The sequence below is a fragment of the Mauremys reevesii genome, linkage group 1 (genome assembly GCF_016161935.1).
Source record: "Mauremys reevesii isolate NIE-2019 linkage group 1, ASM1616193v1, whole genome shotgun sequence".
In the NCBI taxonomy this organism is placed as follows: Eukaryota; Metazoa; Chordata; order Testudines; family Geoemydidae; genus Mauremys; species Mauremys reevesii.
The window spans coordinates 10,623,510-10,638,743 of NC_052623.1; the positions used below are offsets into that span (position 1 = coordinate 10,623,510).

The 15,234-nt window shown below is 45.2% G+C and overlaps 1 protein-coding gene across 1 annotated transcript; it reads left to right on the top strand.

Moving 5' to 3' along the window:
* Nucleotides 1-13,959: 13,959 nt before the first annotated feature.
* Nucleotides 13,960-14,895, top strand: LOC120381373 (olfactory receptor 51G2-like). Its single transcript, XM_039499596.1, has one exon. It carries the CDS (start codon nt 13,960-13,962, stop codon nt 14,893-14,895), a length of 936 nt encoding a protein of 311 aa, XP_039355530.1.
* Nucleotides 14,896-15,234: the final 339 nt, after the last annotated feature.

Here is a 15,234-nt window from a genome sequence, read left to right on the forward strand (position 1 = left end):
AAGGAAGCTACGGGAATTGGAAAAACTCCAAAAGACTCTTACATCAGAGCTCAACGAAAAGACAGATTTTAAACACATATTAAGTGAGCTTCAAGCAGAAAACAATACTCTGAAAGCAAAAATAAAAGAAAACAACTTCGCTGCACACCGCATTGCTGCTAGCATACGACAGACGGGTTATTTTACTGACCCAGATTCAAGCAACAATACTAATAAAAACCAAAACAAAATTAATTGGAAACACCTAGAAAAACTAATCCAAGATTGGAACCTGGCACACATGGGGGAAAACTGGGATAATTGACCTCCTCCCACTCCTCCTTCTAACCCAGACTGAAGTGCCAGTGCTCACCCGGCCCCTCTCCAAGTAACCACGCCGTGGTCAGGGCCAGCAGATAACAGAGTGGCTCATAATACTTGTAAGTTCACTCCTCTCAGCACAGAGGAAGTAAGAGGCTTACTAAAAGATCTCCCTAATCTAAAGCCCAAAGACCCACATTTGGTGTTCTAAAAAAAGAATAGTCACATGATTACCCACTATACATTACATCCCAGGGATCTTCATATCCTAACTAAGAGTAAATGCCTCGACCGTCCATGGGTCAAGATCCCCTCAGAAGAGCACCGGAACAGCACTTGGGCCTCCATCAAATTTAAATCAAGAAGTGATATGATTCATGCCTGCGCTGATTTTCAGGTGGCCGTTCAAAATGCCTTGGGGAACGGAGCCGGTAATTGGGGACTAATAGTGGGATGCGTACAAGGCAAAGATGAACTTGCTGCTCAATATTGTGAGGTAAAATGGGAAATGTATTCAAGCAATGCAGGTATTGCCGAGCCAATGAAAACTGATCAGGTGTTTCTCAAAATGTGGAAGGAAGGTTTTAACTCCCACCAGCAAACAGCCCTTAACTTGGGAGTGAATCCAGGTTCTAATTATAAATCCATCTGTGTGTGGGCCTCTCAATGTGAAGCCAAACAAGCTGACAATATAAAAAGCAAGGCCACTCGTGTTTCTGTGGTAACAGCAGAAGGTAATGTCACCCGTTATAATTGTGGCTGTCTCGGGCATACCCAAAAGAACTGCAGGCACAAAGCCCAAAAGCCTAATCAGGACAGAATCATGGTCAATTGAATCCCTGCAGTACCTCACTGCCCTTTCAATCTGGTCCTGGTCCCGTCCCCACCGCCCCCTGACCTTGCAGTGTTTTGTATGTGGGGAGACTGGACATTGGCAGCCGGATGACCCAGTCAAGTAACCCTAGGCAACCGGCCCCAACCGGTATCTCAACCAGCTGCCAACCCTTACTCACACCTCAGCAAAAAGGAAATGGCCAGGCTATTAAATTCTATGACCCGCTAGGATCCAGTGTGTCGTCCCCCACCCAGCTTGTCAGTACTAAAGATGCAGATATAAATCCCTCAAGGCCACACTTACAAGCTTGGATAAGGGGCCGGCCATGCACAATTCTCGTGGACACGGAAGTGTCTGTTTCCATTACCGAACTCCCCCTCCCCACTACTAAACAGTGTATTACTATTTCAGGGGTAGGAGGTGCACAACTCACGGCTTATAAAGGCTACCCTGTTCTTGTAAAATCAAATCTATTCTTCGGGACTCAGTCTTTTTATGTAGCTCCAAATGCAGAGGGGACTGTTTTGGGCATGGACGCCCTCTGCGATCTTGCAGTGACTCTTAATCTTGCTCAGAGTTCAGTTACCTTTACTGATAAACGTATGTGTACTCATACCATTCCTCGCCGTAATGATACATTGCTGCAACTGCCAAATCCGTGGCTCTCGCTTGGGACACCTCTAACCCTTTTTCAAGAATTATGTTCCCGGTTCCCGTCTGTTTGGGCAAAGGATAAGCTGTCTTGCAGTTTGGTGCCTGCTCATCTCTGCCCATCCATCCAGGCTACCAGTCAACTCCCTCCACCTACCAAGCAATCCCCTCTCAAACCTCAGGCCGTGGACACGGTAGGTGACATTATTCATTCTTTACTTCAGCAAGGCATACTGGTTCCTTGTGGGAGTGCACCCTCTTAAGCCCACACATTACAATTAATGATGATGCTGTCACAGCTGTGATCTTGCTGAAATGAAATAATAATAATAACTACAACAACAACAACAACATAGGACCTGATTTCTCCCTGGTAGACTCCTGTCCTGCATTACAAACCCAGCATGCAGACCAGGCAAGGGAGATTCCACAAGGCTCCCTACATGGAAATTTCCCTCATATTGTTGCGAGGCAGGGGGTCCTTTCCCTTCTCCCTGAAGAATGAAAAGGGGTATGAAAGATCCAGGGATTCCCAAAGTTAGGCACAGATCTCAGTGATCCACTGGTAGCTAGACCCACCCACCTACAATCTCTGGGCCACCACAACTGCTCTAGGACCCTCTCCAGCTCCCTGCTAGCACAGGTTCATCAGAGATGTGCTACCAGGGCCTGTCACAGTAGCCACTGCCCGCAGGATCTGCTGCAGAGGCGTTGTATGGGGTGGAGGGTGCCGCACAGAGATGGGACATGCAGAGTGCAGCCACAGACTCCGTCAGTGCCACCTTCATTTATGTTACGAGGACGAGGCAGATGAAAAGACTTGTTTCTCTTGGGGATCCAGGCGGTTGCAACGGGGCAGCATCATGGCAGCTGAGTTTTGAGAGTAAAATTATCCTTTTTCTATGAAAACTCAGCCCAAAAAAGTGAATGAAAAGGAAACATTTCAGTTTGGGTCAAAATTTTTCACAGAGTGAAAAAAACTTTGCTTTCCAGCCCAGCTCTAGCTCAACCAGTGAGCCTCTGTCCCTCATGCAGTAGGACCTCACCCCTAGGTGGCAGCACTAGCCCCAAGTAGGTCTCCAATGCAGAACAGGCATTTAGGGTGACCGTATTTACCAATGAGAAAAATGGAGACCCTCAGCTTCTCAACCAAGAATGTCCCATCCCTCTCACATGCGAGACTGTTACACAAGGCTCGAACCCTAGAGGGGCTCACCCAGCGCTCAGGAAGGGTGTCACCTTTGGCTGGAACGCTGATCTTCCCCCCACCCCATCTCATCCCCTTTCGGGGGCTGACATCTCCACTCATCCTCCCCGACTAGTCTTCCATTCCCCACTTCCCCACTTTTTTCACAGACCTGGACGTTTGTCCCATTTCGTCCTCAAGTCACCAAGAGACAAATGCCTTCTTTTGAAAAAAGAAATTCTGGTGGCTGGGAGAGAGCCTAAAAAATGGACTGTCCTGGCCAAAACAGGACGTATGGTCACCCTACCACAGATGCCTGCTAGGGTGGTTACACCAGCTTTATAAGAGAGGGAGCCCCTGGAAAAGCCTTATCTGTGTAACCCTTCTGCCCCTCTGAGTTGGCAGCAACAAGGGCCAGATTCAGTATCCAGGGGTTCCATTTCAATAACACAATGCAAAACCGGCTCGAGCCCCCACCCAGTGACCTGGGACAATTACATACCACCACCCCAGGCGCCTCTAGGAGGCAATACTTCCCCACTTGCAAGCACGGAGTCCGAGTGTAGCAAAATCATTTTAACAAAGGAGGGAAACAATGTGGCATTACGTTGGGGATACACCACAAACAGGATTCATAACACAAACCATGAGCAAAAGACTCACCTCCAAGTAAGTTTGGCAATGTGCTTTTCCCCTAAGGGTCTTAAGTGAAAATCACCCCAAAGGCCATCAACCCAAAAATCTCTGTCCCTGGTCAGTGCCACCCCAGAGTTCAAAAGTTCATCTGCAGAGTTTTACCTCCCCCCCAGCCTGGGTGGAATTGGGGGCGGGGGCACACAGGGTGTTAAGGGGCACCTTACGTGGGCGAGGCCAACTGCCCCGCCTCTCCGTGGAGGTCTGCTGCAGCCTTCAACACGAATGGTTCTGCTCCACCAGCCGCTCCGGTCTGCTCCACTCCGCTCCTCCAGTCATCCCCGCAAACTGCTCCACTCGCTGTTCCGTGGGCCACTCCAACCGTCCCACAAGCTTCTCCGCTCCAGCAGCTGTCCCCGCAAACTGCTCAGCTCCACTCTGCTGCGCTCGCTGCTCCAACCGTCCTGCAAATTGCTCTGCCAGCTGCTTAGCAATATATCTTCAAGCTCCCCCACTAGTTAACACACCACTCAGTGATCTCAGCTCAGTAGTTTTAGCTCTTTTAGTAATTTCAGCTCATAGCAGGGGAGCTCCAGTACTGGTGCTCCATTGGCCCAAAGTGAATTCAGCTCAGCAGTCTCTAGCTAGACTCTTAATAGAATCAAAATTAGCTTTGCTATTCAACAGTGGAGAGAGGAAAAAGAGGTGCAACTGGTGTGCCAGGCCCTCATCATCAGGTAAGCACACCTGATAGCATTGACTTCAACTGTGTCAGTCCAGATTTACATGTGTAAATTCCATCAGAACTGGGCTCTATTAACTTTCCCTTTCCAAAGGCTCCTGGTGATACACTCTGACCCCCAAGAATCCCTGCAGCAGAAGCTGAAGTGCTTTGCCTGGCTAATGTCCACTGAATCCAGAGAATTCAATCATCCTACAAGCTTCTCTACCTCCTCACAGGATTTGCATCCTCTCCCCATGTAAAGGTCTGTAGATTTTTAGCAAGTTACAAGGTAACAGAGTAACTTCAGCTGGGAGCGGGAAGGGATGGCATCACAAAAGTGTGAATATGCAAACGCTATGTTTGCGCTAATATCAAGCTGAGTGTGTAAGTTACTTTAGCCATGCTCATGTAACAGGTGATCGGCATAAATTACATACAACCTCTATAACACTCCCTTTTCCTGCACCTAAACTTGAGTGTTTGCTGAAACACAAACTATCAGTTCTTTTCTCTCAGAACTTTTTGGAAAGTCTTGCACAGGTATCCAGAGAGATTGTGTTCATGACTCTGAATATAAATGTTAGAAACAGCTTCCGGTCAGTTACCAGGAGACAGTATCATACAACTGTTCACTGAACAAAGTGTTAATAGCACAAACCCATTTCAAATACTATTTGGAGAACTTCTGAAATACTTTCTAGAATAAAAGACACTAATCATAATGTTACCATTGCTTCTTGCCTTAAGGATTTCAACAACTCTGCAGCTGGCTTTCAACATATATTCATGTCATGAAAGTTTAGTTTATAATGTTTGTATTACAATTTAAAGCTTTGGCATAATGTCTACACAACTGTACTTTTGTACACACACATCAACCCATTCTTTCCCTTCTAATCTTCTTTCAAAGATGATTTCTCATTCTCATGCTAGTGTGTGACTTACAGGGTAGTGTTTGTCATCTGGATTTCTTCAGGATCTGTAACGATTGCATGTCTCAGCCCTCATTCAGTTGCTTGTCTGCCAACAAAACTCCAGTAACTGTCTTTGGGTAAATAGTTGCCTGGTTCTCCTCAGGTTCTGTTCTGTCAGTCTGTAGCCTGTATCCAGAGTGGTAATAGGCATTGGGATTAATATATGAAAGATTCATTCTCTGAGTTCTCACTCTCCAGTACATAGTGACCTCAGCACCTGTTATTCAGGCACGATGAGGGTTTACAAGAAGTGGATTTCAAAGTCAAATGTATGAGTATTCATGGAAATGGAACTTCAGCTCACACACGAACATAGTCTATTATTACCTGTCTCTCTCTCTTTCTCTCTCTTTGAATATCCATGTCTTATATTCATAAAATACATAATACATGGGAATGACATTGGGACAGACATGGAGCTGAGCTGCCATAATGAATGTCTCTGTAAAACCCAGTTCTTAGGATGTTTGTTGTATAGCTCTATTGGGTTGACTATTGGAGTATTTACGCTATGGCCCTATTAGGTGAAACCAGTTTGGCTCTTCCTACTTTAATAGCAGGCTGCTGGAAAAGAAGCAATAGCTCAAGAAAGGCCGTCTCTCAGTCACCAAGCCAGGGAGGTGGAGAGACAACACTGGAGCTATATGCTGGCAGAGCCTATTTCTGGGCTCCAGCCATGTTGCGGAGTTCACAGTGCTGAGAAGTTCTTCAGACTGAGACGCTCAGACATCGCTGGAGAAGTCTGAAGTCCCTCGGCCTGCCTGGGTCCCCATCAGAGTGGATCCAGAATGGAGCCAGCCTGCAGCCTTTACCCTTCACTTCACATTTTAAAGACAGTGAAACCTACCAACGTACCCAGTTCCTGCTTGATGTGGAGCCACTGACACGAGACATCTTCACCGTAAAGGACAAGGAGTTATCAGAGAAGTTGCACAGGAAGCAGGCAGTATCTGTTCAGACAGGGAGGGAACTGTCTTTATGAAGCATGTTTGCACATTCCCTTGGGGGCCACTTGGCCATCAGGGAACCTGAGATGCTTGGCTTAGTGTGCACCAGTTTTAACCCCTGTCATGGCCAATGGCAAACTGCAGGGCACCAAATCACAGGGGATGTGTGGTGATGCTACCCAACTGGACTGCAGCGCCAGCCATTCTGCAGGCTCTATTCCTGGAATCTGGGATTGTTATCACTGTTCGTATGGTTCTGATTAGTCACATGGCTACCTCAAAGGCGACTGAGTGGTAATGATGATGCTGATGACTGGGGCCTTTGTTCTGTTCCACCCCCTTTTCTAGCTTTGGCGCAATACGGGAATCCTTTGTCTCTCTCTGGGTTCCCATGCCTCCTTCCAAATGGAAAAGCACCAGGTTAAAGATGGATTCCAGTACCAGGTGACATGGTCACATGTCCATGAACGATTCAGCTTTTTGAAGCCCGACATCATTGTTGCATGTTAGTTTGAACATTCCCAGGACAGTTCAGATGTGGATTGGCGTCTCCCAAAGTCCCTTGTTAGTTAAGTGTCCCCAATTACTTGAATCGTCCCTTCACAATATGTTGGCCAAATATCCCTTATGTGTTTCCTACAGCAAACAGTTCAAATACAAGCATAGAACTGTGAACCAAAGAGATTCTTTTCCCCAAGGAATCAGGCAGGCACAGACAATACTGAGGTGGTGGGGGGTATTTATGGTACCGGGAAGACTGACAAGCAGCTTTAAAGGTGTGGGGTTACGGTGACCAATTATATACCATTTTTATTACTTTATTTGCATTTATTTTGTTTTTACAGGGACAAACATTGTTTTAGAGACAGAGAACGCACTGAACATGATGGTGACAGGAACAGAACATGCATATTAAATTGTTTTCATTACATTAATTATATATGACTACCTTAAGGCGAAGGGGTGAGTGTTTACTGATATAGGGAGGGCTGTGAAGGGAGGGCTTGTTCTGTTTTAAGAGCCAAGTTCCTGGGTGGACATTTGACCATATACGTTTACTGTTTACAGTTGTCACTGTCCTTGGGCTTCTGCTGTTTCTGCTTGTTAATTACGTGGGTTTTTGTTTTAGCTGCTAACTGAATTTTTTTAAGTCTTGCCTAACAGTTCCCTCTTTTTTGACAAATTGAACTTTTAGATGAGATGTAGTTAACACTTAAATGCTTTGTTATTCATAATTGGTCTTAGGGTTTTTTAAGGGAGGTGTGCGAGGGCAGGAAGAGGGGAGTTGGGGGAAGGGGGCAGAGATAAAGTTGGTGGAAGCACAGTGAGATTTTTAAGCATGTGTTTGAAATATCCACACACGACACTAGAGGTTAGTAAGTCAAAAACAGAAGCAGCAGCGGCTGCTATTTGTGCACTAGTCCACCAGGAGAGGGGGTTGTAGGCTGCATTATGAACAGGATTTTCCAGTTGGGTGGTGATTTGACTGGAGAGTTGAATTTGTATGCGGCTTTTAGTGGTGCTGTCATGAACGGTGGTAGATGCAGAAGCAGCAGCCAGAACCAATTTGAGTAGTAGCTCCTTGGACAGTTGAACTGGTGTGTTGTCCAGGTGTAGGTTGTCATACCACCAAGGAGCCGTTGTCATTCCAGTGAACACATGGCCGGGGCGGTGCACATTATCTAGGGTAAATGAGTCAGTAATCTGCAGGCAACTGGAAGCATTTCCCTGGCACTGCAGGGGTCTGTACATGTATTTGGATGCAGCGGTGATAAAACACCACTGAGTAACAGATACTTGCACAGCAGCTTCAGCATTTATAAGAGGAAGGACACTCACAACAATAGAAGTGGACGGAGTTAAAGGACGGAACGTAGAACAGGAACACACGCTATAGCTATCCGTCTTTGTGCAACAGTTCAATGTCATTAGTATGGTATTGGGGGAGGATGGCGCCAGGTATTGAGACACCATATTGTTAGTTACATATTTGATAGACTTGAAACAGAAAGAAGAAGGAAACCCCTGGATAGGAATAAGAGAGGGATACTCAAGGAGGAAATTAAAGGAGAAGGGTGAGTCTGGAGGAAGTAAAGAGGCCACTGTAGGTTGAGTGGAAAAGCTTGCAATGTGGGCAAGGGTAGGGGAAGAAAGGGTATGGGAAGGGGGGAAACCCAGGCATACTTTTAGCATGGGTTTTTTTTACAATATTAAATAGGTCACTAGCTAACATATTACAAGCAGGGCCTTTAGCTTGTGACTTGGCCAGGTTGACTATAGCATTTGAGGTCTTTTTAATGATTTGGTAAAAAAAAAATTATTACTACATTAATTGCAGAAAGAGCATAGGATAAACCTGTGTTAGTATGTTTAAGGGGTTCTGTGGTTTGGGTTTTGATCCAAGAATTGTACGACATTTTAGAGTTTAGGTTAAGTGTATTTAGTACAGAATTGGTGCTTTTAAAGAATCCTTTAACATCACCTAAGATGCTACATTCTTGTTTTTTTGGCTGTGCAGGCCTGTCATAAACAGATAGTTAAGGGTTAAGGTCTCTTTTACTTGTAAAGGGTTAACAAGCTCAGCAAACCTGACGGACACCTGACCAGAGAACCAATCAAGGGACAAGATAATTTCAAATCTCTGTGGAGAGAAGTCTTTATTTGTGTTCTCTGTTTTGGGGGCTGTTCTCTCTTTGGATCTATGAGGGGCCAGACGTATATCGAGGCTCTCCAAGCTTCCTAAAGTATTCTCTTCTATTCACTATAGTGAGTATTAGAAAGGTGGATTAGTCTTTTTGATTGATTTCTGCATTTGCAAATGTGTGTTTTGATGGAGAAATATTTTATTTTTGGTTGCTGTATGTGTACTGATGCTAGCTCTCTAGTTTTTATAAGCTGTATACCCTGTAAACTTCCATCCGGATTATACAGAGCTAAATTTTACCTTTTCTTTTTTTCTTTAATTAAAAGCTTTTCTTTTTAAGAACCTGTTTGATTTTTTCCCTTGTTTGAAACCTCAGGGGATTAGTTTGACTCACCAGGGACAGGTGGGCGGGAGGTGAATCCCTATTTGTTTAGATTCAAAGAGTTGAATCAAGGTAATCTCACCCAACGACTAGGGGAGGGGGAAGAAGGTGGGGGGAATGGTTTATTTCCCTTTGTGTTAAGATCCAAGGAGTTTGAATCTGTGTTCCCCAGGGAAAGGTTTGGGGGAACAGAGAGTGTGCCAGACACTGAAACCAGGCTGGTGGCAGCAAGTACCAGATCTAAGCTAGGATTTAAGCCTAGAAGGATCCATGGAGGTCCCCATCTCTTGGATGCTAAAGTTCAAAGTGGGGAATAAACCTATGACAGGGCCCAAATAACATACTGGTGCATTAGAAACTGTAGCTGGTCCTGCAGCCATTGCAGGGAGCTGGGGAGGTCTGAGCATACATTTTGCAAGGGTGCTGAAAAATTGGATAAACCATATTTAACCTGAATAGAGACCATAAGAGCATCATGCAAAAGTGTTTTGTTGGGGCCTACTTGAATAATGCCATTCGGTGGGGTAGGTTACAGTGCCGGACAGAGAGTAGACGAGGAGTATTCATAAGTGGTCAGGTTATAACATTGTATATTAGTACAATATAAACATTTAACTGGGTGTACACAGTGTTCCGGACAATAATGTCCCTTCATCTCAGGTGCCCACAGCAGAGGAGGAACATCCCTTCATCCTGCATCTACAAACACTGTTAGGTTAATGAAAACTGCCCAACTCTCCCACACACATTCACACCCATACTCCCCCAACCCATTGGCGGCCTCATAAAAGTTGTGAATCTCAACTGATTCATTCAAGACCTTGGAAATAGAATACTTTGTTTGTTTTAAGGCGGTATTCTTAAATTGACACTTTGTTCTTTTGTCTTTTTCCCAACAACCTGTGATTTTGCATCCTGAAATTGGGGGTCCTATAAGTGTGTGCCTACATCCCCTGAAGCTAAATACCCAGTTACAGTCCAGATCTGGTGCAATGCAGGGAGGGAGCTGAAGACTGCGGTAGTCAGATCGGGACCTTGGAGACTGGATGAATTTGGAGGCGAGCTTTAACCACGATAGGTCCCAGGCATTCCAGTCTGTGATTAAGCCAAGCGTCTGGTTTCTTTACCCATTTGCTGCTGCCTTTTGTAGGGAGTTGCACATATTTGGCCAGCTTTGAAAGATGTGTCTGGTGTTACATTTACCAAAAGAGGGTTACAAGAGGCTGCATTAGGTATATTTACCAAGAGGATTAATGTGGGGAGCCACATTTGTTACCTAGGAGGAAACAAAATGAATTTATTTATACATTTTAATTTTGGTTTTATGAACCCAGGTTGCGATTCCTTGCACCTGCACGGACGTATTCATATGGGCCAATACCATGTGCGGGCTGGAGTACTTTGGCTGAATTACCCCAGGATTGTACGTTTTTACCATGACCTGATTTCCCTCCTCCGTATCTGCCCAGGAGGGGGTCTCTGGAGGGTCCTGGGCTTCAGTCTTGGACAGTTAGTTTTAGGGGGTGCAAGACTTTATTTAGGTGTTAGATATGTTCCCATGCAATGTCAGAGATCGGGGTGGGGGAGCCGGGACTACACATCCTTCCCCCAACAACATAGTCATTCCAGTAATGAGGCGGAAAGATGAAACTCCTGTACTAGCTTTAGGGGTTGCCCTCATGGAAAGAAGGACAGCAGGTAATTGTGCTACCCGGCTGGTTCCTTAACAATAGTATTCTTAGAAAGGGGCACTGATGAGGTTCCCCTGTAGTCAGCATTAAAGTAGCAGAATTAAAATTAAAGTGTGTATTACCTCTCGGCCGCCTTTGAGGTAGCCCTGTTTCTAATCGGAACTGTATGAACAGTGATGACAAGCCTGGATTCCAGGAATAGAGCCTGCTGCAGGGCTGGCGCTGCAGTCCAGTTATGTAGCATCACCACACATCCCCTGTGATTTGGCCTCCTGCTGTTTGCCATTCGCTCTGATGGGGTTAAAGCTGGTGCACACTGAGCCAAGCAGCTGAGGTTCCCTGATGGCCAAGTGGCCCCCAAGGGAATGTGCAAACATGCTTCATATAAACAATTGCCTCCCTGTCTGAACAGATACTGCCTGCTGCCTGTGCAACCTCTCTGATAACCCCTTGTCCTGTACGGTGAAGACGTCTAGTGTCAGTGGCTCCACATCAAGCAGGAATTGGGTACGTTGGTAGGTTTCACTGTCTTTAAAATGTGAAGTGAAGGGTAAAGACTGCAGGCTGGCTCCATTCTGGATCCACTCTGATGGGGACCCGGGCAGGCGGAGGGACTTCAGACTTCTCCAGTGATGTCTGAGCGTGTCAGTCTGAAAAGCTTCTCAGCATTGTGAACTCAGAAACGTGGCTGGAGCCCAGAAATAGGATCTACCAGCTTACGGCTCCCGTGTTGTCTCTCCACCTCCCTGGAGTGGTGACTGAGAGATGGCTTTTCTTGAGCTATTGCTTCTTTTCCAGCAGACTCCTATTAAAGTAGGAAGATCCAAACTGGTTTCACGTAATACAGCCATAGACATGCATAAGACATGCATATTCAAAGAGAGAGAAAGAGAGAGAGACAGGTAATAATAGACTATGTTCGTGTGTGAACTGAAATTCCATTTCCATGAATACTCATACATTTGACTTTGAAATCCACTTCTTGTAAACCCTCATCGTGACTGAATAATAGGTGCAGGGTTCACTATGTACTGGAGATTGAGAACTCAGGGAATGAATCTTTCATATAGTGATCCCAATGCCTGTTACCACTCCGGATACAGGCTACAGACTGACAGAACAGAACCCGAGGAGACCCAGTCAGCTATTAACCCAAACACAGAGGAGTTACTGGACTTTTGTTGGCGTACAAGCAACTCAATGAGGGCTGAGACATTCAATCGTTACAAGTCCTGAAGAAATCCAGATGACAAACACTACACTGTAAGTCACATGCTAACATGAGAATGAGAAATCATCTTTGAAAGAAGATCAGAAGGGAAAGAATGGGTTGACGTGTGTGTACTAAAGTATAGTTGCGTAAATGTTATGCCAGAACTTTCCATTGTGATACAAATATTACAAACTAAACTTTCATGACATGAATATATGTTGAGAGCCAGCTGCAGAGTTGTTGCAATCTCTAAGGCAAGGAGATGTGGTAACTTTGTGCTTCTATGGCTTTTACTCTAGAACGTATTTCAGAAGTTATCCAAATAGTATTTGAAATGGTTTTGTGCTATTAACACATTGTTCTGTGAACAGTTATTTGATACTGTCTCCTGGTAACTAACTAGAAGCTCTTTCTAACAATTACATTCAGGGTCATGAACACAATCTCCCTGGAATACCTGTGCAAGACTTTCCAAAAAGTTCGGAGAGAAAAGAACTGATAGTTTGTGGCTCAGAAAACACTAGAGCTGAGGTGCAGGAAAGGGGAGTGTAATAGAGGTTGCATGTAATTTATGTACATCACCTGTTACATGAGCATGGCTGAAGTAACTTGCACACTCAGCTTAATATTAGCGCAAACCTAGTGTTTGTATATTCACTCTTTAGTGATGCCATCCCTTCCCCCACCCAGCTGAAGTAACTCTCTCTGTTAACTTGTAACTTGTTAAAAATCTACAGACCCTAACATGGAGAGAGGATGCGGATCCTGTGAGGAGGTAGAGAAGCTTGTAGAATGATTGAATTCTCTGGATTCAGTGGACATTAGCCAGGCAAAGCACTTCAGCTTCTGCTGCAGGGATTCTTGGGGGTCAGAGTGTATCACCAGGAGCATTTGGTAAGAGAAAGTTAATAGAGCCCAGTTCTGATAGAATTTACAGATGTAAATCTGGAGTGACACAGTTGAAGTCAATGCAACTGAGTTCAGAACCTGGCCCTAAGAATTTATTCCATGTACTGCAAAGAGGCAGTGGCATAATTTGAACACTCAGCAGTGGATAAAATAAAAAATATGCATATAATGAGACAATAAAATGTGTTTATAAGTAACTTCAATGAAGGACAGCTTTATACAATGACTATTTTCACCATCCACTTGCCATGTGTTTACAATGTGATACATGTGATACAATGGGCCTTGTATCACACACTCAGAAGTGGAGGGCCAGAAAGGGTGTCTTTAGGAAAGTCACAACTATGAAATCGCACAGTGCTCAAGTGGGTTGCGGAACTCAGAGCCACAAGATATGAATAGGGCCAAGAGAAAAGCAGGATTCAAAGAGGGACTGGATGTTTATATGGGTAAACAGAAAATCCAATTACAGTAGTGAGGATTTGATTTAAAAAGTCTTGGAAGAGATCTAAACCTTCCAGATTTACATCACAAAATGTGTCTAACTAGTTGGTGTCAGGGGGAAAGTTTCCCTAGGAGCAGGTTATCTCATAGCTGCCTGTTGCAAGGCTTCTTCCACCTTCCTCTGTATCATCTGGAACTGGCCACTGGATACTCAGTTAGATGGACTGCAGGTCTGATCCAGTCTGGCAGTGCCTATCTTCCTATCGGTGCTGTAAATCCAAGACTATGTATTTGCTGATCTTCCTTAAGCTCCTGGGAGTCTCTCAAGTTGCACTCAGAAAATGTCTTGTTAAATATCATCTAGTCTCCTGTTCTTTTTTTTTTAGGAAGGAAATCTCCAAACTCTTTGGAACGGCCCAGTCCATTATGTCAGCTGTCAATGACACCAACTTCAACTCGGCAGTGTTCCTTCTCACCGGGATACCGGGGAAGGAAGACATCTATCTCTGGATCTCTATCCCCTTCTGCTTAATATATTTTATTTCGATAGTAGGAAATTCAGTCATTCTGTTTATTATAAAAACAGATCCAAGCCTTCATGAGCCCATGTACATTTTCCTTTTCATGTTAGCCATCACAGACCTTGCCTTATCAATAGCCACTATGCCAACAATCTTGAGCATATACTTGTTTAACTCTGGGGAGATCAGCCTTAATGCCTGTTTTGCCCAGCTGTTCTTCATCCACTTTGTTGTAAAAACTGAATCCTCTGTGCTCGTTTTGATGGCCTTTGACCGCTTTGTTGCAATCTGTAACCCACTGAGATATGCTTCCATCTTAACCATGCCGAGAATAGCTAAGATGGGGTTGGTGTTTGTGCTAAAAGGGGTGGCCATAGAATTACCATTCCCCTTTCTCCTGAAACAGTTCCGATACTGTCAAGCCAACGTCCTCTCCCATTCCTACTGCCTGCATCAGGATGTCATGAAGTTGGCTTGTTCGGACATCACAGTCAACAACATCTATGGCTTGTCTGTGTCAGTCTTAACAGAGGGGTTGGACTCGATGCTCATCTTCCTCTCTTATGTGATGATCCTCAAAACAGTGCTGAGCATCGCATCCCATGCAGAGTGCCTCAGGGCCCTGAATACCTGTGTCGCTCACCTCTGTGCCATCCTGCTCTTCTACATACCAGTCATTGGCCTGGCTGTGATACACAGATTCAGTAATGGCACTTCTCACTTACTTAAGATTCCCCTGGGATACGTCCACCTGCTGGTTCCCCCCCTGATGAATCCAATCGTGTACAGTGTGAAAAGCAAACATCTTCGTGCGAGGATAATGAGGGCATTCGTCAAGTGAAGGGTCAGTTCATCACCCAGCTCCAGCGCCTGTGACACAGGAGACAAAAAACATGAGTGACGCCCATTGCCAGCTATTCCACCCTGGTTCCTTTTCCCCTGAGGCTCCTCCCTTTGCCTCATCTCTTCCCCCAAGGTCCCACCCCTACTACTCCCCTTTAACTGAGACTCTGCTCAATCTTTCTGGTTGGAAGCCACAGTTGGGCCATGGTAAGAAGTGCCCAGAGATTCACAGTGTCTGTGAGGTGCCTCAGACCCTCCACATTTCCCCCCACCAGGATGTACAAGCCAGGGAAAGTGGACAGTCCTGGGTTCCTCACATGAGGCTGTGCTCCCAGAG

Coding starts and splice junctions, on each gene's coding strand:
- LOC120381373 (XM_039499596.1), top strand. CDS start 13,960: ATGTCAGCTGTCAATGACACCAACTTCAACTCGGCAGTGTTCCTTCTC.